General features: G+C 40.0%; 1 protein-coding gene across 2 annotated transcripts; it reads right to left on the reverse strand.

Annotated features, from left to right (window-relative positions):
- Nucleotides 1-253: 253 nt before the first annotated feature.
- Nucleotides 254-23,985, reverse strand: LOC109920609 (nectin-1-like). Of its 2 annotated transcripts, none has more exons than XM_020520650.2 (6): nucleotides 23,785-23,985; nucleotides 17,532-17,867; nucleotides 15,232-15,567; nucleotides 9,969-10,086; nucleotides 1,966-2,026; nucleotides 254-457 (listed from the first exon to the last, which is right to left on the reverse strand). In XM_020520650.2, exons 1-5 carry the CDS (start codon nucleotides 23,825-23,827, stop codon nucleotides 2,011-2,013), a joined length of 849 nt encoding a protein of 282 aa, XP_020376239.2. In that variant the 5' UTR covers nucleotides 23,828-23,985; the 3' UTR covers nucleotides 254-457; nucleotides 1,966-2,010. The 2 variants fall into 2 exon arrangements, with proteins under 2 accessions (XP_020376239.2, XP_048458933.1); XM_048602976.1 differs by lacking the exon at nucleotides 23,785-23,985 and adding an exon at nucleotides 19,077-19,168 and having other exon boundaries at nucleotides 280-457.
- Between the last annotated feature and the right edge of the window lie 316 nt (nucleotides 23,986-24,301).

A 24,301-nucleotide genomic window follows, 5' to 3' on the forward strand; every position in this document is an offset into this window, starting at 1 on the left:
CAGTAACATGCAGGAGGATTTGCCCACAGACATGCAATGTGCATGCCCACTAACATGGACATATTCTGACACTCGTGAATAAGCTCCCAGCTATGGACAAACAGTACCATTGCCATGTCAGTACCTTAGTAGGCTGGAGGGCTAAAGAATATACCTTGACTTAAAAAATCTGGAGTGGAGTCGAAAGCCAGGCTGATGTCTAAATGTGTCAAAGTTCTGGCAAATCCTGCAAGCAAGTTAACGTCAAGAGTAATTTTTTCATGAAAACAGCAATGGCAGTATTTTATTTACAATGTTTTACATTCCTTTGGACTCAACTGGAAGGTCAAGAGGATATTGTGATGTGTGGGCAGTCAAGGATTTCCATAAACTTTCAAATAAAATCAAAATACTGCGGACGCTGGAGCCTGAAATAAAATCCAGAAGTTCTGGAAAAGATCAGCAGTTCTGGCAGCATCTGTTGAGAGAGAGAAATTGAGAATTAATGCTTTAATTTAATGCTTCTTTGCAACTGAAACAAGGTGAAAAATTTATGGTTTCTATATTGTACTGGGTGGGGGGGGGTGTGGGTGGGCGGAGGAGCAACTGAAACAAAAAGGAAAGCCGGGAAAGATGTCACAGATGTTAAGGAATTTTTCAATCGGAGGTACATGTTCAATGGGGCTTCACCTGTAATTGGGCCTCACAAAGTTCGTAGCTAAGTATAATTATTCAACCTTATGCCTGTACAAAACAAATCATTTTGTACTCATACATTCTTTGAAAGAAATCAAGTTGAAGAATAATTTAAATTTCTGTTTGAATAGCAGAATTCTTTGAAAGCATATCAGAAAATCTACAGCCTTTATAGAAACCCTTTAATACTATACTTTCATATTTCTTCCAAAGTGTTTTTGTTAAATATGCAGTGATATAATTGGCTTATTCCTTTTTCACTCAACTTCCCCCACACATTGCTGAAACACATTTAGAGGAAACCAAGGGATATTATAATATTAAGATGTTTTCAATGTTACTAAATGGTAAGGCTTTCAGTAATAGTAGTTACTGAGCCTGCACAATAATTACCACATTTTGAAAGATACTTCTCTTCACAAAATAATAGCTAAAAACTGGTCAGAGTCCATAGGCAATTCCCATCCTGACTTTTTCTTCCAGTCACTTTAGACTTACTACATAATTTTCCCCAGCATGTCCATCCACCTAAAGAAATTTCCCTAGTTGCAGGGGAAGGCAATGGCTCATTTAAACTTGGCGCTGTTTCTGTATTGGGGCTTATGGAACTTAAAGCAGCATTAAAATTGAGCCATTAGTGTACCTGACTTTCACCCTCTGTACATTTCCCTTCTATTGTTTCAGAAATTTAGTCGTCATATTCACCTCATGCCAATTTTCCTCTGAAGTTGAGAATGTTGATAAAACTCAAGGCTGTCTTAATAAATACAATGGGAGTTAATCTATTGGTAAATAAAAACCGATAGAACTACGGATGCTGTAAATCAGGAACAAGAACAAAGTCGCTGGAAAAGCTCAGCAGGTCTGGCAGAATCTGTGCAGGAAAAAAACAGAGTTAACCTTTCGGGTCCAGTGAACTGAGGAAGGGTCACCAGACTTGAAACGTTAACTCTGTTTTTACCTCCACAGATGCTGCCAGACCTGCTAAGCTTTTCCAACAACTTTGTTCTTGTTCTTAATCTATTTGTTACTTATTTCTTTCTGCTGCTTCTATATCTATTCTGCAGTTGCCTAAACACTGTCCCTAAGCTAATTCTTTCCAATAAATTTAAACTAGTATAGATGTGGTGTTAAGGTTGTGTTTAATTTTTGCTGACTAATTCATGTTGAACAAGGAAGTTAATTCAGCAATGATTTAATTGTCACAATGTGTTCATTCTCCAATTTAAAGCTTGTTGTTAAACACCAAGCAGAGCCATCAGAGTTAATAACCAGCACAGCATATATTACCTTAAGAATGTGGATTTTGGCAAATTCTGAAGCAGTGCTATTCCATCACGTCTGGCGATTTCTAGCAAGAAGAAGAAGAACAACAAAAGAAAATCATAACTTAGATGATTCCACGTCATGAGAGGCAAATGGTCATTGTCCTATTCTAAGAAGAAGCACATAACTCAGACTGCACTGAGGAAGTCATTTGACTCATTGTGTCTGCTTCAGCTATCTGGATCAACTCCAATTCCACTGGTCCCACTCCTGCCATATTCTTACAATCCTACGACTTTTTAATCTTATTAAAATTGGTGCTTATACAGTTCCAGTTAGCTCAGTAGGCTGGACAGCTGGTTTGCATTTGAGCGATGCCAGCAGCATAGGTTCAATATCTGTTCGGGCTGAGGTTACCATCAACGATTTTCCTTCTCAAACTCTCCCCTTAGGTTAAACCAGCACCGCTTATCTCTCTCTTTCTCTCTAATGAGGGAGTAGCCCTATGGTATAGTAGGACTATGGTGGCTTTACATTTTGCTTTATTAAACTCCCTTTTGATTGAACCTGCCTCCACACCACACTTTTATCTTGTGAATTTCTGATCCTACATACTCTTAGCTGAAAAAGCTTTTACTCATCTTGCCACTGCTTCTTTTTAGCATTAATTGCAAATTGGTGTCCTCTGGTTCAACTCCTTCCTGAGCAGGACAGTTTCTCATTTTCTATTCTGTCTAGTCCTCTCATGGTTTTGAATAGGTTTATCAAATATTTTCTCAAAACTTCCCTTCTTGACAGAGAACACCCCTAGTATCTCCAATCTCGCTTCATAATTTAAATCCTTCTTAAGATCATGTTCACAAATTATCCCTGGATGCTCTCTAATGCTTTCACATCTTTCCTAAAGTGCACTGTCCAAAAATGGACACAATATTCTCGTTGAGGTCAGACCAGTTGTTATGACTCACTGGTCAAGCTCTGCTGTTCTCAGAGTCAAGTTAAAGATTTTTATAAAGTTCACAAAGTTCCTCAATTTACCCGATTTTTAGATCCAGGTTAATAGAAACCATGGACTAAGTTTCTGTGCTGAACAAGAATAACTACTCATTACAGGTTGCTAGGACTGAAGGGATTGAGTTATAAGGAGAGGGTGGATAGACTGGGACTATTTTCAATGGAGCAAAGGAGGCTAAGGGGTGACCTTATAGAGATTAATAAAATCATGAGGGACATAAATAAGGTGAATGACAAAGGTCTTTTCCCTAAAGTGGGGCAGTTAAAACTCGAGGGCATATTTTTAAGGTGAGAGGAGAAAGTTTTAAAGAGGACATGGGGACAATGTTTATACACAGAGAGTGGTTCGTGTGTGGAATGAACTGCCAGAGGAAGTTGGAACGCAGGTATATTTACAACATTTAGAAGACATTTGAATAAGTGAATGAATAGGAAAGGTTTAGAGGGATACGGGCCAAATGCAAGTAAATGAGACTAGTTTAATTTGGGAACATGGTCAGCATGGACTAGTTGGACCGAAGGGTCTATTTCCATGAGTATAACTCTATGGCTCCAAGTAATTAGACTCTAGCTACAGTTATAAACCATTGACAATTAACACTACCAATTAAAACACTCATCCCCTTATAAACTCCCCTTTGCACACACACATACAGATGACAGAAAACCAAATGGGGTAAATAGCTTATGGGTAGATCGGGAATAATGGAAAGACAGTTCAGTAGTTTTTGGTCCTGGGCTTATGGCTGAGATGATCTTTATGATTCATCTGCTGTCCAGCACATTGCCTCAGTTGTGTTTCTTTGATGCTTCCACTTGATGGTAACAGACACATGGTGGCTGACTTATCAGTTAAAAGTCACAGCTTACAATTACTGCAGGAAAGAGTAACTGGTTTTCTTCAAGTTTATGCGTATTTTGACTGCACAAACTGCAGAGACAGCTCCTGAGCTAGGGAAGAACTGAATATATCCCTTTCTCCATAACCTGCTCCCAGGTCCAAGCTATCAGTTACCTGAGAACCAATCGTACAGTTGTTGGCAGGCAAAAATATCTCTGTTAATGATAATTAGACACTAGTCCATAGACTAATCAACTTCTTGTTGCCTGCAAAAACTGCATCTGTACAATCCCTCAGCTGCAATTTAAACTTCAATTACTGCTTGTTCAAACAATTATTTACATAATGCTTGACATGGGTGTCAGATTAGTTGTTTCCAAAACATACAGCTATACCCTTAAACACCAGTTTTAGAAACACTCTTTCTCATTTCAGTCCACAAGTTTTAAAAGCACAAATTAAAATAGACATGGAACAAAAAAAACCCAAAGACTGCAGATGCTAGAAATCAGAAACAAAACCAGAAATTGCTAGAAACACTTTGCAGGTCTGGCAGTATCTGTGGAGAAAAAGTTTCCGGTGTTCTGAAGAAGGGTCACTGGACCCGAAACATTAACTCTGCTTTCTCTTCACAGATGCTGCCAGACCTACTGAGTGTTTTGGGTCGAGTGACCCTTCCTCAGAACTGAAGTAATTAGCAATGCTAATTGAATGTTTTAACTTATTGCAATGAGAATTGAATACAAAAGTGAGGAGATTATCCTTCAGTTAGGAAAGGCATTTCTGAGACCACATCTGAAGTAAATGAATACAATATTGCTCTCCTTATTTAGAAAATCAATTGAAATATGTTTGGAAGCAGTTCAGGAAAGGTTTACTGGACTAAAACCTGGATGGTAGGTATTTCTTGGGCAGACTTGTATCCACTGGAGTTCAGAAGAATAAGAGGTAATCTGATTGTGACATACAAGACCTTGATGGGTCTTGACATGGTGAATATTGAAAGGATGTTCACTCTTGTGGGAGAACCTGTAAGGAGGGGTCATCGTTTAAAAATAAGGGATCGTCCTTTCAAAACGGAGTTGTGGTAAATTGTTTTTCCTCAGAGGATCCAGAGTCTGGAACTTTCTTCCTCTACATTGCAAGTAGATGCCTTTGAATACTTTTAATGCAGAGTAGATAGATTGTTAACAAGCAAAGGGCTGAAAGATTATTGCGGGTAAGCGAGAATGTGGAGTAATCAGCCAAGATCTTACTCAATGGTGGAGCTGGTTTGAGAGAAGGAAGAACAAACAAGGAGTATGACTTACCAGAGACTACGGCAGAATACCAAGGTAAAGAGAGATTTAGGTATTCGAGTGAATGGGTCACAAATAATTAGTAAGCAGGGACCACACATAATCAGTGGAAAGCTATCCTTTATCATGAGAGGAATTGAACATATATGTAAGGCTGTTATGCTTCAGTAATACAGGGCCTTGGTGACAACACATTGCAAATACTGACTGCAGTTGTCGTCTCCTTTCAGGATGGATTTAAATGCATTGGTGGTGGTACAGTGGAGATTTACTAGATTGATTCCTGGAATGAGTGGATTATGTAATGAGGTTCGGTTGGACAGGCTGCACTTGTTTCAACTGGAGTTTAGAAGAGCGAGGAGTGACCCCTCTGTCAATCAGCTTAGAACTTATGGGCACTGTTTTAAAATTAGGGGTGACTAAGGACAGAGATGAGGATTTTATTTTCCTCAAAGGCTTGTGATAATTTGGAATCCTCTGCCTTAGAAGGAGGCGGATGTGCTGTCAATGAATATTTTTTAGTAGAGAGTCAGATATATTTTTGTTAGGGAGGGGAATCATGGTTCTCAGGGGTGATTCGGAATGTGGAATTCCAAAAATAATCAGATCAGCCATGGTTTTATTGAGTTGTAGAGCTGGGGCTGAATGGTCTACTTCTGTTCCTATTTCTTATGTTTTTGCGTCTGTAAAGAGGTTATAGTAAATCTAATACGAAAATGTGGATTACTACATCAAATAAATTATACATGTTACGAATTTCCAGACTAACTAAAGTAACTACGTAGGGAAATGCAGAGCACTGCTATTCATGAAACAACGGTCTGGTTTCTGCTGCTTTGATTTATGAAACGCTCCCATTACACAAATCATTTGTATGAATAAATGAATAACAGAGATTCCCCAAAAGTTCAGTTATTCACATCCTTTGAAAAATCGAGCTATTTTGTTTAGTTTTGGAAATTGTTCCATTGAGGCTTTTGAAGTTAGAGATTGCAAAATAAAGTCCATATGACCATAATGAGGTATTGCATTTTGTTCAACAAACAATGGTAGGCCTTATACAGTTAATGATAGGGCCTTAGGTAGTGTTGTAGAATGAAGTTTGCATCACATATAGACAGAGTGGTTATAAAGGAGTTTGGCACTTCATTACTCAGCCCTTTGAGTACAGGAATTGGGAAGTCATGTTGAAGTTGTACAGGACATTGGTGAGACTTCTTTTGGAATACTGTGTCCACTTCTGGTCACCCAGTTACAAGAAGGATGTTATCAAGCTGGAGAGGGTTCAGAAGAGATTTACCAGGATGTTGCCAGGTATGGAAAGTGTGAGTTATAAAGAAAGGCTGGATAGGCTGGGACATTTTTCACTGGAGCAGAGGAGGTTAAGAGACAACCTGAAAGACATTTATAAAATGATAAAAGGTATAGACTGAGTTAATGGTAGTTGTCTTTCCCCTAGGATGGGAGATTTCAAGATTAGGGAGCACATTTTTAAGGTGAGATGAGAGAGATTTAGAAATGACATAACAGGCAAATTTTTTACAGAGTGTGGAATGAAATTCCTGAGGAAGTGGTGGATGCGGGTACAATTACAACATTTAAAAGACATTTGGATAGAAGCATGAATAGGAAAGGTTTGGAGGGATATGGGCCAGGAGCAGGCACGTGGGACTAGTTTAGTCTGGCATGGACTGGTTGGACCTAAGGGTCTGTTTCCGTGCTGTATGACTCTATAATGATTAGCTATCGGGAATCAAATATTCTGAATCATTAAAATGCACTGTTGCAGTGTTGTACAATTGTTATAAAAAACATTTCCTTGAAATATAGCTCCGATTTACTTGGAATATGCCAGATGATGTGAATGTACTGACAAGTTATATTTTACAGGTCTAAATATGTGAGGGATTTGGAAGAAAAATAATTAATCAAATATTATCCCACCTTAAATTCCAGAATCTACACACTTGGATTATTGGCATACACAAAATAATTAATTTAAATTCAAAAGAAACTAACCAGCTTTTTAGACTCTCAGTTACATTTTACCTTCCCCAGGCTCATGTTGTGTAACTAGACTTTTAGCATTTCCGCCCCCACAGCAAATCTGCACCCACCTGTGCCAACCCAATCAATTCTGAGAGGGTGTTCGATTGATGCACAGTGCAACCGGACCAATGAAATGCTGACACCTGATAGCATTCAAGTGCATCTGTTCAGCCTTCTCTAGGACATTCTGCACCACACGCCCACTTGTCACTAGCAATGAAAATAAGCAGCAGGTGGTAGGAAATAAGGGTTGGCCTATCTACAAAACTGTTCACTATTGATGTTCAGAATTGTCTTTTATATTAAAAAAGTTGGACTTGACTCCAAACCCCTAACCCAGCACCAACCACCACCCCCTGCCCTGCAAAACCCTGATGTTTTGCCTCTTGTGCACCATCTTCTTTTAGGACCTAACATGGAGGAGGAAATTCAGAGATTGTGGGATAAATTAAGCAGAAGACCTCCAATGGAAAGAGCAAATGAAATGGAATGGTATATGGTACTTAAATCAATCAAGTATAAAGCACTACATATAGGAAAAGAATAAAGGGGTCCACGTATGGACTCAATGAAAGTTGTTGCAATGGCTTTAAGAATAGCTGCATATCACTGAATAATTCTACCACAATAGGCTTAAAACCTTCAAACCTAAGGAAAGCTTGAGCCAATTCTACCACAGAGTCCTCCTCAGTTTCCCAACAAGAGAAATCTGCAAAACAAACTGACCAAATGATGAGATAGCAAGAACTGCAGATGCTGGAGTCAGAGATAACAAAGTCCGGAACAAAAACGGAGTTGCTGGAAAAGCTCAGAAGGTCTGGCAGCATCTGTGAAGGAAAAAACAGAGTTAACATTTCGGGTCCGGTGACCCTTCCTCAGAACTTAGGAAGGTGAACTCTGTTTTTTCCTTCACAGATGCTGCCAGACCTGCTGAGCTTTTCCAGTAACTTTGTTCTTGTTCCTGATTTACAGCATCCGCAGTTCTTTTGGTTTTTATAACAAAGTGTGGAGCTGGAGGAACACAGTAGGCTAGGCAGCATCAGCGGAGCAGGAAAGCTGACGTTTCGGGTTGGAACCCTTCTTCAGAAATGGGGAGGGGGAGGGGAGCTCAGAAATAGAGAGAGGACGGGTGGGGCTGGAGAAGGTAGGTGGGATGGTGACAGGTGGGTGCAGGTAGGGAGTGGTCAAGATTTGTCAGTGAAGTGGGAGAGAAGATGGACAGGTTGTGTCAGTCAGGGAGGCGGGGATGACAGGGTGGGTTGGACATGGGATGAAGCCGGGGTGGGGAAATTTTGAAACTGGTAAAATACACATTCAGGCCATCGGGCTGTTGGCTCTCGAGGCGGAATATGAGGTGCTGCTTTTTCAGTTTGCGGGTGTCGTTATTGTGACACTGGAGGAGGCCCAAGATGGATATGTCACCCAGGGAGTGGGAGGGGTGTTAAAATGTTTTGCGACTTATTGTTTGTCACATACAGAGCACAGATGTTCTACAAAACGGTCATCGAGTCTTTGTTTGGTCTTGCTGATGTAGAGGAGGCCACATCGGGAGCAGCGGATGCATCGACCAAATTGATGACCATGCAGGTGAACTCATGTCTGATGTCGAAAGTTTGTTTTTTGTCTTGAATGGAGTTGAAGGGGGAGGTGCAGGGGCAGATGTATCACTTCCTGCGTTTGTGGGGAAAGTGCCGGGGGTGTTGGGGCTAGTGGGGAGTGTGGAGTGGACGAGGGAGTCGTGGAGAGACCGGTCCCTACAAAAGGCATATAGTGGTGGGGAGGGAAATATACCTTTGGTTGTGGGGTCAGATTGTAGGTGGCAGAAGTGGCGGAGAATGATACATTGGATGTGGAGGTTAGTGGGATGATATGTGAGGACAAGGGGGATTCTGTCTTTATTTTTGTTTTTGTTTGGGGCAGCGATGTGAGAGCAGAGGTGTGGGAAATGCAAGAGATGGGTTTGAGGGCATTTTCAATCACTGGAGGGGGGACATTACGGTCCTTGAAATAGGATGACGTCTGGGATGTGCGGGAGTAGATTCTTGTTTATTTCCCAACAGCTACTTGCATAAATTTGTCTGGTGGGATTTCAGAGAGACCTAGGAGTTGAAATATCTCAAGCCACATTTCTGAAGCAGTGAGTTAGTTTTCTAATTCGCCTTGTTACCTAGGATAAAACTCAGCAACTCTAATTTTCCTAAATTTAAAATTGATTTTAGCATGCATTCAAACAACATTAAGATTGTAAGATACTAGCCCTGAATTTGCCAGAAGAGTAATTGCAAGTTGAATGTGCGATCATTCTTAGTGTATAAATAACCCAACAAATCAGAGTGAGGAAGATTTGCCTTGATCTGCAAATTGCCAGGATGATTTGTGCCAGTCTGCATTAGTCTTGTTAAATGGAACAATTTGCTAGTGATCTAGGGCTGCAGATAATTAAGGCTGGTACATAACAGTAAGACCATTTTTAATAATGAGATTTCTGTTACTGCATTGTCATTTAATCCCAACCCAGAAAGGAACAACTAAAATTGAGTTTCATTCTTGCAGGTTGTTGTTCTTGTTTGACCAGTTTTCACTCGATTTATTTCTGTCATTTGTTTCTTTTCCTATCCTTACATTTCACCAAAGAGATACACTGTTGGTTCTGTCATACATGAAGATCACCAGATGCCCGTTTACTAGTGACAGATCACGCTTTCACCAATTCTTGGACAAAAAAATGTTTTGAGCTGAGGTCCAAGGGAAAAAAAAACTAACAAACTGCACAACAGTTGATTTTCTTTTCCAGAAAATTGTGTAAATCAATGAAGTTTACTTACCTTAGCTGACATCTCTTTTTGTAGCACTGGTGGCTGGACATTAGTACAACTATCAGAATTGCTACCAGTACTAGAACAATCCAAGTATGGTGCTGCAAGTTTTTTGGTGATGTGTGTGCTGCAAAGAGATAAAAGGGAAATATAAGTATCCCAGTTGAAAATTGGAATTAAATACACAGAGAGTGGGAGACCAGTAAAATACCTTGCATTCTCTTGCATACCTCACCAATCTGAAATTTTACAGGGAGTGGGTGTTTTCAGCTCATTTGGAATATTGAGGCTGCTGGGAGCAGATTACAGATGGGGAGGAAGCCCCTTGTGTCACTTGACATGGGCCTCAGATGAGGTTTCTCCACCCTGGATGCTCCCTCCATGCCTGATATTGCCATTGTGACCCCCTCGCTCCTCATCATGCCCAAGTTTCCCATTCTGTTTGCCGTTTTATGTTTCATGGTCAGTATACTTTTAAGAGACATGCATAATATCATCGTGAGTGCATGATAGCATCCAAGTGTGTGACCCAAGTTGTAAGGATCTCAGACTCATTTAAAGCATAGCATGATAACATGTATGTTGTTCTATTTTTAACTTAATAGCTCAATATGAGCCCAAACACTGATTTGCCTGTGAATGTAATATTTGTAGATATTAGTGAGCTGTAATAATCATTGTTGGATTCTTCAAAAAACACAGTATCTCTGTCTATTTTGAGGTTAACATTAGCATTCCCACATCAGATAAAATACCCTGTTGGAGGCAAAACCCACAAGACTCCACACCTATCTTTACGTTTTGGGTTCCAGCATTTTAAATCAGAGGACTGCCTGTATTCCCACCAGTAACAACCACTCTGGGTGGCGCTGCTGGACCGACAGAGCTGCCAACCAATCAGACTGAGTCACAGTTCTGAAGTGGGAATTCTGCCTCCTCCAGCCAATTAATCTCCTCTGAGTATTAATGGCTATGCAGATATCCTGATCAATGGGAATGCATTACATTCTCTGCAGAATCTTTGAGTGGTGGTGCAGGAAACCATGCCATCTGAAAATTCCTGCTCCCTTGTGTGTTTTTTTATTTTGTTTGTAGGATAATTGGTTACGAATTTGGATCAGATAATCCTGGTTTAAAGTTAATCATTCAGAAATTTAAAAATGTAAATACTACCCCAGAAATCTGTTTTTCAGAAATTGAAATCCATTTTTCCCTACCACCTGATATCTGCATTTTTCGATTAAGCTTTACAAAGAATTTACTTCATTAGGAGACAAATAAAAAAGGAAAAAATCTATCTCCTCTTTAATTGAATGTTGCATCCAGTGTATTGTAAGATTGCCAAGATACTGGTCCCAGCAGCAGGGAAATGTTAAAGATATTTCTCAGGCCAACTTCCTTCTTGATCCAGGGCATACACAGGAACCTTGAGTTCCCAAAGTCATGGAGTCATACAAGGTGGAAACAGACTCTTTGGTCCAACTTGTACATGCCGACCAAGTTTGCCAAACTAAACTAGTCCCATTTGCCTGTGCTTGGCCTATATCCCTCTGAACATTTCCTATTCAAGTACCTGTCCAAATGTCTTTTAAATGTTGTAACTGTACCTGCATCTATCACTTCCTTTGGCAGTTCATTCCAAAAACACAACCCTCTGTGTGGAAAATGTTGCCCCTCAGGTCCCTTTTAAATTTTCCACTCTCACTTCAAACCTATGTCCTCTAGTTTTGAACTCCCCCACCCTAGCTAAAAAAAATTCTTTGCTATTCACCATATCTATGCTTATCATGTTTTTATAAACTTCTGTAAGGTCACCCCTGAAATTCCTGTGCTCCAGTGAAAAAACTCCCAACCCATCCAGTTGCTAACCCAACCCCAATGGTCTCAGTAACATCCTTGTAAATCTTTACTGCACCCTTTCCAATTTAATAACATCGTTCCTATAGCAGAAGACCCGAAATGCATGCAGTAGCCCGGAAGTGGCCTCAGCAATATCCTGCTCGGCCACAACGTGACATCCCAACTCAATGCTCTGACCAATGAAGGTAAGCATGGCAAATACCTTCATCACCATCCTGTCCACCTGTGGCGCCACTTTCAAGGAAGTATGTGCCTGAACCCCTGGGTCTCTCTGTTTGGCAACACTGCCCAGGGCCTTACAATTAACCATATAAGTTCTGCCCTGATTTGCCTTACCAAATGCAACATCTCACATGTATCTAAACTCCATTTGCCTCTCCTTGGTCTAGTGGCCCAGCTGATCAAGATCCTGTCGTCCTTGTAGATAACCTTCTCCACTGCCCGCTACATCACCAATTTTGGTGTCATCCGCAAACTTACTAACCATGCTTCTTATATTCTCTTCCAAATTGTTTATATAAATGAAAAACAACAGTGGACCCAGCATCGATCCCTGCAGAACACTGCAGCTTCCTGCCTTCCAGTCCAAAAACCAAAATTCTACCCTCTGTCTCCTACCAAAGTCCCAGAAATGTTTTATATGTATCAAATTGTAAACAGTTGTGCTATAAACTCTCTTTCTCCTTCTGAGATGCAAGTGAATTGGGATCAATGATAGGTAATTAGCATTTACTAGATATAAGGATAAGGTGTCTCACATTTGCTTCCTCTGCCTTCTTTCCCATGGCAATCTTGAGATCATAAGTTATAGGCTTCCCTAGCTATTGATGTCTATCTCAGATAGACAGCAATCATTTGATTTGCAGAGAGAAGCAGATGCTGTGTTTTGTCAGCTACCAAAGCTGGATACAGGAGGGGAAAGTCTCTGGTTAGAGTGAAGCATCCTGCATCAGGACCGTGTGAGGATAGCACCCTAAGACAGGGAGTTAACATTACCAAGAGCAGCAGTCAAGAAACAGGCAGTCAGAGATGGAGCTAGATTCACTAGGGATGATTGTTAGCAGAGGTGCAACAGGGAAAGGTTGCTCTCTAAGGATTTTTAGCTATAGTGTACTGAGGGCTAGAAAATATAGTACCCGGGCACTTCGTGCCTCACAAATAATGTATGGGGTAAATCAAGAGCATTGGAAATGTATTGAAGCACTTCAGTGTAAAACATATTATATAGAGCACTTTCTGGAAGAAATACTTTCACCAAGCTGTATAGCTGCATGCGCTCCAACATCCCACTCATGGCGACTGGTGTGCTGATGCTGTTTGCAGCATTGACTTCTGGTTTTGGAAGTCACTGTTGCGTATGGACCCAAGGTGCTCACAAAAGAAGAAAAAGGAAATTAGGCGGAACACTGTCTGTAAGTTGTAATTTGAAATGTTTTGCCCTTGGGCTGCACACCTGATTCCTATTTGGATGAGTGCTGTCTGGAGGGTGGATGAGCTGACCATAGTATCATGACAGACAGCCATTCAATTGGGTGAGCAATACAGATGTAGCAATAGGTGATAGAGTAGTGAGGTGGATTGAAACCATTCCCTGTCGCAAAGAATACCACGTCAGACAGCAGTGTTGCATGCTCAGTGTCATGATTCAGGACATCTACTCAGGGCTGAAGAGAAACTTGTAGTGAGACGAGCGGAGGATCCAGTGGTCCTGGTGCATGTAGGTACCAATGAGAAAGGTTGATTGAGGGAAATAGCTGCATTCCTGATGTGGAATGTATTTGCAAAATTAGGCGACTGCAAACAATTGTACTTGCATTTTCTTGAAAAGAACAGTAATATTTAAATTGAAATGTTCATGTAATACTTTTGTTTACAGATTTTATGAATAAAGTATATTTTTGCATAAAATAATTCTACAGAGAAAGGAACAAGCTGTTTGGTGAGTCTCTGGTACCTGGTTAAGCTATTTTCTATTCTTAAGCTTTAGCATTGTATACAAATTGATGGTAAAGTTAATACAATATATAAAAAGCAAGAGAAATTCATGAATATTTAATTACATTAATTGAAGCTCATTAATGATGTCAGTTAATATGCCAAGGTTTATCATGCGGGAGCTCCTGGATACCATTTATGATCCAGGGCAGACACCTTTTCGGTAAGTGTTTAAAGTTCAAGCAGTTTTGACTCAGAGTTTATTGAATGGAGACTGAACTACAGGCACTTACATACCAGAGACAGAGATAGTTACTTGGATTCTTTCCACCAGAAGGCAGTCACACTAATAAGGGTAGGGTATTGTAATTTGATCAGTGCTCAGGGACAGGAAAACGTGACTGTGAGTGACGGAGCTATGGAATGAAGGCAGAGTGACAGTCTCTGCAATTGTCCATAGAGTTTGAGGTTTTCTCAGGGTGTTTGGATGAGGCTGTGGGCTGCAGGGTGAATATGCAAACTGACCATGGTATTGGAAGCCATTCAAATGGGGGAGCAGAAAGAAATATAGTCATAGTAGGTGATACTATAGTGAGAGCATTGACACTGTTCAAAGAAGGAGTGAGAGTCTTACAATAAAGTTTCCTGCCCAGGTCAATGGTTCAGGAAATCTATTCAGAGTTGAAAAGGCACTTGCAGGGGAGGATACAGTAGTCGAAATCTATGTTGGCACCAATGACACAGAGAGATGGTGGCACGGTGGCTCAGTGGTTAGCACTGCTACCTCACAGCGCCAGGGGCCCAGGTTCGATTCCAACCTCAGGCAACTGTCTGTGTGGAGTTTGCACATTCTCCCCGTGTCTGTGTGGGTTTCCTCCAGGTGCTCTGGTTTCCTCCCACAGTCCAAAGATGTGCAGGCTAGGTGGATTGGCCATGCTAAATTGCCCATAGTGTTCAGGGATGTGTAGATTAGGTGGTTATAGGGGGATGATTCTGGGTGGGATCCTCTGAGGGTCAGTGTGGACATGTTGGGCCAAAGGGCCTGTTTCCACACTATAGGGATACTAAGGAAAAAAACTAAGACTAAAAAGATCTAGGAAAGAGGTGCAGCATAGAGAATGTGAGAAGCTGAGTGTTAAATTAAAATGCAAAACCTTGAAGTTTATAAACTCTGGACTATCACCTGAGCTTCCTGTAAATTAGCATAGAGTACATGAAATTAGAGAAGTGAATATGTGGTTCAAAGACTGGTACAGGAGAAGTCATTAAATATTTTTATGGCGGAATGGATAATAGAGTTCTGGTGGAAGGTCAACGATGTGAATTGAAAACTCTAAATCTCTCTCTTCACAGCTAATTACTGATCTGCTAAATATTTACAGTAATTTTGTCTTATTATTTAACTTATTGGTACTGTAATGAAGTTCACTTTCTTGGTTTCAAGCTTTTTTACATACATATTTATAGTCAGTCTTACCAAATACAGTGAGGCATGTCTTCCCGATGTTTTGGCCAGTTCTCGATGTATTAAAGACACAGTGATAACATCCTTCATCTTCAAGCCTTACTCCAGACAGTACAATAGTAGATACTTGTACCCTTGATGGTTTGAAAGCAGCTCTACCACTAAATGACACCGAAAAACTGCCTCCATTTTTTTCACTAAATGTAGCAATATTATCCTCAGATTGACCATTTAACTTTTGCCAAGTGACCTCTAGGATATCTTTTAAATAAGACGTGCAGCTGAAGGTTACATTTCCACCTAAAACTGCTGTGATATTCTCCTGTGTCTCCACGTTTACATCCTTTGCTGTGGAATAAAAAAAAATTAACTGTATCAATTGTTACATAAATAATTTTCAGCAAAGTATTTTGAGGTTTACATACTGGACAAATTAGTATGTTCACATCATGGACAAATTATATCAGGGTGGCTCTCAGCGACAGCACACTCACCTCTGAGTCAGAGTTGGTTCAAGTTGCATTCCAGCGAATGACTTTAGACTGACCCTATCAGTGCTGAGAGACTATTGTACTATTGGAGGTGCTCTCTTTCAGGTGAGATGCTACATACAAGCCCCATCTGCCTTTTTGGTAGAAAGTAAGAGATAGCATGACCGTCCTTGATGAAGAATGGGGAAGTTTACCTTAGTATCTGGTCAATATTAATGCCTCTGCCAACTGTATTAAAACAGATTCCCTCAACTTTCTCAGTTCATTACAGGCAAATCAATCGTTGTCACATTCTGTTAGATGCTGCTACCTTTTTGCTTCTTTTTATGAATATAGTCAGAAGGAGTAGAAGCACTGAACATCATCTTCAGAGAGAAGATTGCCTTATCCATTGTGTATGATTGCCATCTCCACTATGCCGTTGGCCACATTTTAATTAAAAATAATGCCCAATTATACCTGGACTTATCATAGAATCCCTACAGTGTGGAAACAGGCCCTTTGGCCCATCAAGTCCACACTGACCCTCAGAGCATCCCACCCAGAACCATCCCCCTACTCTTTCCCTGTAACCCACGTAATCTACACATCTCTGAACACTATGGGCAATTTAGCATGGCCAATCCACCTAGTCTGCACATCTTTGGACTGTGGGAGGAAACCGGAGCACCCAGAGGAAACCCATACCGATACAGGGAGAATGTGCAAACTCCACACAGACAGTGGTCCAAGGCTGGAATCAAACCCAGGTCCCTGGTGCTGTGAGACAGCAGTGCTAACCACTGAGCCACCATGCCATGCCCTTCTTGTGCAAGAATTAACTGTAAGACCCATGTGCTTTAAATAACACCCACTGTCCTAAGTTCTGTGCATATTTCAGTATGTTTTTGGTCCCTTGTTACTGTATTATAATTAATCCAATTTTTTTTCAATTCAAACTATAATGCCTTAAGATCTATCATATTATTTCTGGCCAGATTTAGCAGCAATAATGGCAGAGAAAACTGATAGAAAATTAGATAATAAGTTTAATACATTTCCCCTCATTTTCTGTGGTACTTTCCATTTCCTACAAAAAATTTCAGGAAAAATATTGGGACTGATTTTTGTGGAAATTTGGCTGTTGCTTGTTAAGTGTTTGTTAGTGAGCTGTGAGAGAAATATCTGGCATTATTCTGATGCTCTTAAAATGTATGTTTCCTAACATGTTCTCTAGGACAGAGGTGCACAACAGTTTACCTATAATCTGCTTACACTGATGAGCAGTAAGCTGTGATGAACCTCTGATTCACTGCTCAGATATATTCTTTCCTTATTGCAAATGAGATATTTCACCTTCTAAATAATAAATCATTACAATTAAGCTGGAATCAAGACATTACCTTTCATACAACTTTCATTGGAAACAGACAACGTATGCAACTTTCAAGACTTATAACAGTTTAAACCTTGCAATTTATAGCATTTCAAGGCAAAAGTAAGATAGGCATAAGAAGATTACTTAATTCAAACAGGAAGCAACTTTCATGCAATTTTACATTGTCCAAATGAGATAATGGATATGTGGGATAAAGAAATTAAGAATTTCAGGTCAATTATTGCAATTAGAAAGAAATTTAATCAATTAAATGTTGAAAGAGTTGAAGAGACAGTAATACATCTATTCAATTCACATCGAGAAAAAAAGCGTGATCTTGGTTGTTGAATGAGAAATTCCTGACTGAAGTAGTCACGTGTGGACTGTGGAAGGAGATGGTTTGGAGTATGGACCACCTTTTTTGATTTCAAGCTTTCTCATATTCTTATTTGTATTAGTCTTACCATGTACAATCAGGCAGGTCTTCCCAATCTTATTGCCATCTAGGAATGTAGTAAAAACACAATGATAACATCCTTCATCTTCAAACATCACTCCAGACACTACAAGGGTGGACATTTGCAGCTTTGATTGTACGAAAGTAGCTCTACCACCAAATGACTCAAGTACATGGGCTCCATTTTTTTCACTAAATGTAGCAATATTATCCTCAGATTGACCATGTAACTTTTGCCAAGTGACCTGTACAATGTCTTTAAAATGTAAAGTGCAGCTGAAGGTAACATTTCCGCCTAAAGATGCTGTAACAGTCTCCTCCGTTTCCACATTCAGAGAAATTCCTGTGAATACAAGAAAATTATAGAAAAACACATTAATATTTCCACACCATCTGCGGAGTTTCATCACCAATAAATTATTCAGAGTTTTTCAAATTATAGTGGACTAACCATTACTCAGCAATCTTGTGTTGGAGTCAGAAGATTGTAAATCAGATTCCTAAAGGTTTGACTGCAAACTCTAGCATGATACTACCAATTCAGTGGACAGAGAGTACTACACTACTGGACACTAGAAATTAATGCAAGTTCCCATCTGCCCTCAGGTAATACAAGAGATACCAGAGCACTATTTTAAAAGATCAAAGAAGTTTCCCTGTCTCCAGTATAATATTGGTTCTTCAAATAATATAGAATCCCTACAGTGCAGAAAGAGGTCATTCGGCCCATCAGGTTTGCACCAACCCTTCAAAGAGCATCCCACCCCATCCCTGTATTTACCATTCCTAACCCAACTTGTCTATACATTCCTAGACACCACTGGGCAATTTAGCATGGCCAATCCACCTAACATGCATATCTTTGGACTGTGGAAGAAAACCAGAGCTCCCAGAGGAAACTCACTGGGAGGACATTGCAAACTCCACATAGAAAGTCACCCAAGGCTGGAATTGAAACCAAGTCCCTAGTGATGTGAGGTAGCAGTACTAGGCACTGAGCTACCATGCCACCTCCATAGTGCTGAAACAAGTTATCTAACCATTATTGAATTACTGTTTCTAGGATATTTGTTTGCGTAAATTAGCCGCTGCATTTCCTACTTTACAAATAGTAAATACATTCAAATATACTTAACTGACTGTAAAGCACTTGGGAAATTCTGAAATACTGAATTAATTTATATTAATGACAATGTATATTAAAATTTTACTCAAATAATTAAATCTAAACAAACTCTGTTTCTTCAAACATTATTAGATTCTGCTAAATCAGCTGCAAAATATTTGCTTTTTATTTACAAATGAGCTTGAGAAAATTACACATCGTTGTTTAGATAATTCACTGTCATTCGCAATTAATGATGTTGGAAATTGTTTAATTCATGTAAGCACAGTCCATATTCTGAGCTCAACCAGTTGTGCAGAAACCATGTAGAAGGTTTCTGATTCAAGTTAACAACTTTGATTGATACCTTCACTGGACATCCCCATGCACAACCAGGCACAAATAAATCAGAGTTCAAGTATTAGCATCTTGTCCAGTTAGGATTACCTTCCAGCATCATTGTTGCAGCAGCTCACTTGACACTCTGGCATTAGCAGAAACCTGAACTGTTTGGGGTTCACTCCACGTGCACAGAAGACTTATAGCAAAATTAACACAATTTAGGAAGGAGTCTACCAGTAGCTGGCCTTGAAATTCCAGGTACACTGGAATGGCTGGGTTGTTATTGCAACAGAAATGTTTTACAAATTAAGGAGAGTAGGAAGAGCCAAATAGGGTGCTTAATAACATTGGCTATATTCCCAGTGGTTCCATCACATGATCTCCCAAACCATGCCCAATCAAATGGCCCATTTTCCCCATCTCAAATAATTTTGTAACGAGTACATCAATGTTCTCAGGATAGCTTGTTTTACATCTGCGATTAACAACCCATGCCTCCCACCACTCAAGGTTTCTCTGAGCAATGTTATGCAATTATTTTTCATTTCCAGAGACTCCAGATCAATCCGGATTGGTGTTATGTTCTTTTTCTTACCATAAATATACAAATTATACACAGATACTTTTTAATTTGACGATAATACTATATCGATGTACATTTAACTTGGGGGTGTTAAGCATAGTTTATCTAATCTGTACTTCTGTGGCTTGCAGGCTGATTACAAAATTATGTGACAAACATATCTTGTCTCAAGATTGTAGTGATTGACAGTAGTATAAGAAATGGGCCCTTAAGAATATACACACATCATTTCACAACAATCAGAGATTGGAATGGAGGGTATCATATTGGGCTTTGGGTACTAACCACTGGTGGCTTGTGCCAACATTCCTCCTTTCCATCCAGAGACTAAGTGTCTGTCTAATTAACAGGGGTAGAAGGTAAACACCAGAGTCTGAACAAGAAGATGCACTTGTCTTATATGAAATAGTGTAATTTATTGAATGATAGTAATATATATACTTAAATTCTAGTTAGGCATAGTTACAAATACCAGGACCCAGAGACGACACATCTATCCCCACTGGGGTCTTACGCAACACTGTCTGATCTTCCACCCAAAGATTGTTAGATTGTGAGGTTAGTTGGGGTGAATTCAACTTCAACATTAACACTTTTCAGAAATGTTGCCTTATAAAACAGAGGGTAGTATAAAGACCTTGCATTGGATGACTGAGAAATGACCTTGTTTCAGCAATCCAGTACATTGATTTTAATATCTTTACTCAGACTCTAATCCTGCAATACTAGATGGTGTTTTTCTTTGCTCCTTCTCTTCTTTCATATCATATCACCAATGTCCACAGTCTATACCCCATCCATTGTAAAATTTATTTTTTTCTGCATTTATTGACTTTTAGCACAAGGTTTATGTTGCTGTGTAAGAATAAAACACATTGTGTGGAGCAAAAAAAAACTCATGACTGGCAGAATTTATGGGCTATTGCCCAGGTACAATGCCCTTGAACTCATGTTTAATTCCAGAAAATACACAGTTAATGGTTTGGCCCTGGGGAGTGTTGTTGAACAGAGAGATCTAGGTTTCAGGTACCTACTTCCTTGAAAGTTGTGTCACAGGTACACAGGGTGGTAAAGAGGGTGTCTGGCATGCTTGTCTTTATTGCTTGGACCATTGAGTATGGGAGTTGGGACATCAGTTTGCGGTTGTACAGGACATTGGTGAAGCCACTTTTGGAGTTCTGTGTACAGTTCTGGTCACCCCTGCTATGGGAAGCATATTATTAAATTGGAGAGGTTGCAGAGTGTTTGAGTTATAAAGAGGTGCTTTTAAGTTGGGACTTTTTTCACTGGAGCACAGGAGATTGGGGGTGACCTAATCGAGGATGGTAAAATCATGAGGGGCATAGATAAGGTGAATAAGTCATTTCCTAAGGGTAGGGGAGTTCAAAACTAGAGGATATAATTTTACGGTGAGAGGAAAAAGATTTAAAAGGGACCTGAGGAGCAACTTTTTCACACAGAGGGCGATGCATATGCAGAATAAATTGCAGAGGAAGTGGTAGATGCACTTAGAACATTTAAATGGCATTTGGCCAGGTACATGAATGGGAGAGGTTTAGAGGGATATGGGCCAATCACAGGAAAATCTGACTAGTTTAGCTTGGGAAGCTTGGCCAGTATGGACAAATTGGACCAAAGGGTCTGTTTCTAGCCGGTATGACTCTATAACTCTACAATCTTACATTTCAAGGAAACATATACCATTAGACCAGTCAGAAGTCACATGACACCAGGTTATAGTCCAACAGCTTTATTTGAAATCACAAGCTTTTGGAGCTGTGGTCCTTCATCAGACTATCAGATATTGGAGCGGAATTAGGCCATTTGGCTCATTGAGTCTGCTCAACACTTCAATCATAGCTGATATGTTTCTTAACCTCATTCTCCAGCCCTCTCCTGGGTAACACTTGATCACCTTATTAATCAAGAACTTATCTATCTCAGTCTTGAAGGCACTCAATGACTTAGCCTCCACAGCCTTCTGTGGCAATAAGTTCCATAGATTCACAAGCCACTGGCTGAAGAAATTCCTTTTTATCTTTCACTGTGAGGCTGTGCCCTCAGATCTTAGTCTCGCCGATCAGCGAAAACGTCTTCTCCACACGCACCCTATCCAGGTCTCTCAGTATTTTGTCTCAATGAGATTCTCCCTCCTCCTTCTGAACTCCTTCGAACACAGACCCAGAGTCCTCAAGTGTTCTTCATATCACAAACCATTCATCCCAGGATCACTCTTTCGAACCTCCTCTCAACCCCTCCAAGGCCAGCACATCCATCTTTATATATGGGGTCCAAAGTTACTCAGAATGTTCCAGTTGCAGCCTTATACAGTCTCAGCAGTACACCCCTGCTTTTGCATTCTAGCCTAAGTCCCTTTGTGCTTCAGATTTCCAAAGTGTTTATTCATTTAGAAAACAGTCTACATCTCTATTCCCACCAAAGTGCATGACCTCACACATTTCCCACATTATATTCCAATAAATATGTAATGTTCCAGAGTATTTCTTTCCAAGCATGCCCAGTTGCATCCTGAGATAGTAAGAACTGCTGATGCTGGAGTCTGAGATAACACAGTGTGGAGCTGGAGGAACACAAGGGTCCCGACCCGAAACATCAGCTTGCCTGCTTCTCTGATGCTGCCTGGCCTGCTGTGTTCCTCCAGCTCCATGCTGTGTTATCCCAGTTGCATCCTGTTCTGTGAATAGAAAAAGCTATAAACACGGGATTTTGCAGTGTATAGCTTTCACTCAATAGGATCTTAAGGAGTCTGTTCAAATTAACTTTCTTTTGGACACAAATATGCCAATAGATACATTTTTAAAATGTTTGATTTTTATAAAGTTTTGTAAGGAATCATGCACTAAGCTGTAACCTCATTATAACATCCATATATCTTTCAAAGATAATTCAACATCGAGTTTTATACAGTTGATAGATTTGACGCATGATTGAAAGTGTTTTTAAATTACATTATAAAGAACTTATAAAGAACTTCCTAATGACAGTTGTTTTTGACATGCTGCATTTGATGATAGCCAAGCAAACAAGAGCAGAAGCCATAAAATAATTCTCAAAACGGGCAGAAGTGGCTCTCTGCATCATCTATTGCTTTGCCCTTTGACAAGAGTATAATTCAGTAAGGAGTGCTAGTAGGACATCATCAGCATACAGCAACTCTCTGATTACCTCACAGCAGACCATTCTTGCATCCTAGGTGAACAAAGCTGGACAATTTTCTGTCATTCTGGTATCTATATAGACACTCTCTGCAGGTGATGGCATATGACGACAGAATAATATGCTAAAGATCATTGGCATCAGACTTTAACTTTGTTTGACCCCATTTCAGATTTCAAAGGTTTCTGATGTTATCCTGACTAAACTGACCATACTCCTCATATTTTCATAAAATAACACTAAGCAGCTTCAGCAGGCAAAACATTTTGTTCAGCACTTATATAGACCTCCTTTGCTCACATGGTCAATAATGACATGACAAAAGGCAAACCAGGGATGGTCAAGAGAGTAGCATTAGCCTCTCTGAATGCGCTGTTTCTGAAAGAACATTTGCAGCCATGGACTTCTGTTCTGGTACACTGTTCTGCACCGCAGGGTACAACGATTGTGTTTACTGTATTCTGCAGCTGGCTGACCGACTGGGAATCTTACTTGATTCTTACTGCCTATGACTGGCATGTGTTGTAAGCATTAACAAGCTGAAACTCAACCTGCTTGGAAAAGTTATGAACACATCTTCCCTGTCAATCGAGTAGGATTTGAACCTGTAGCTTCAGACTCCCAAGTAGGGAAATCACAGAACAAAACCTGTTTGAAAAGACAGTATTCGTGCTGTAGGAATGTGGGCTTGGGCAAGAACAACCGCTAATACAGCGGATCGTCCTTCTCTAATGTTAAAATGCTCCACTTTAAAAATAACCTCAGGTCTTTATGACAATATCCAGTACATACATTCTCGTAATTTTAATGTAACTATTCATCCCCATTATTGCAGCAATTTTTACAATCTGATTCATGTTCATTTATCAAATACTACCTTTTGTTTTTATTCTCTGGAGGCATTTGCTTCAACAGAACAAAGTTTTCTGCGTTTTTTTCTCAATAAGGTCTCATTCAATTACCAGAACCTGATTTTTTTAAGAGTTCGAAGATATAAAGTATCGTTCTGAACTGTTTAAAAATATATATCTGTTTAAAACAAAGAAGTCTCACCGTCTACTATAGTGACCAATAGTCCGAAGATAAAAAGTTTCATCTGCAAATCTTCGCGCAGCTCCAAAGAGGAGCTTTCAGGGAGCAGCAACAACAAACATTAAGAAACCTGGGTTTCGATGCCGGAGAGTCCCAAATTTGTTGAAAACAATGCCAAAGGCGGTCTTTCTGTTTCATATGCTCTTATTTTTTTACGGTCCAGTAAGCCGCCTGCTTTGGAGGAAATAACGCCATCATGTGTCTCATTATTTCATTCAAATTGCTGCAGCTGGATTAAACCAAATAGTTTACGTTTTCAAGTAGGAGGCGAAGTTGGTGAGCTCCTGAGTCAGAAAGAAGAAGTTCCGCGTCCTTGTTAAACCGCAAGGTTCTTTTGTTAAAATAAACACCAGAGAAAAAGCTAGGCAACTCAATAAAATACTGAAAGTCATGATGAACGGCTTTTGCCAGCCTCAGGCAGTTTTCATGGAGAGGAGTAGAGCCAGCGGAGAAATTAGCTGAGTTTGTGGCATGGGCC

This window comes from Rhincodon typus, chromosome 11 (genome assembly GCF_021869965.1).
Source record: "Rhincodon typus isolate 14 chromosome 11, sRhiTyp1.1, whole genome shotgun sequence".
Lineage (NCBI taxonomy): Eukaryota > Metazoa > Chordata > Chondrichthyes > Orectolobiformes > Rhincodontidae > Rhincodon > Rhincodon typus.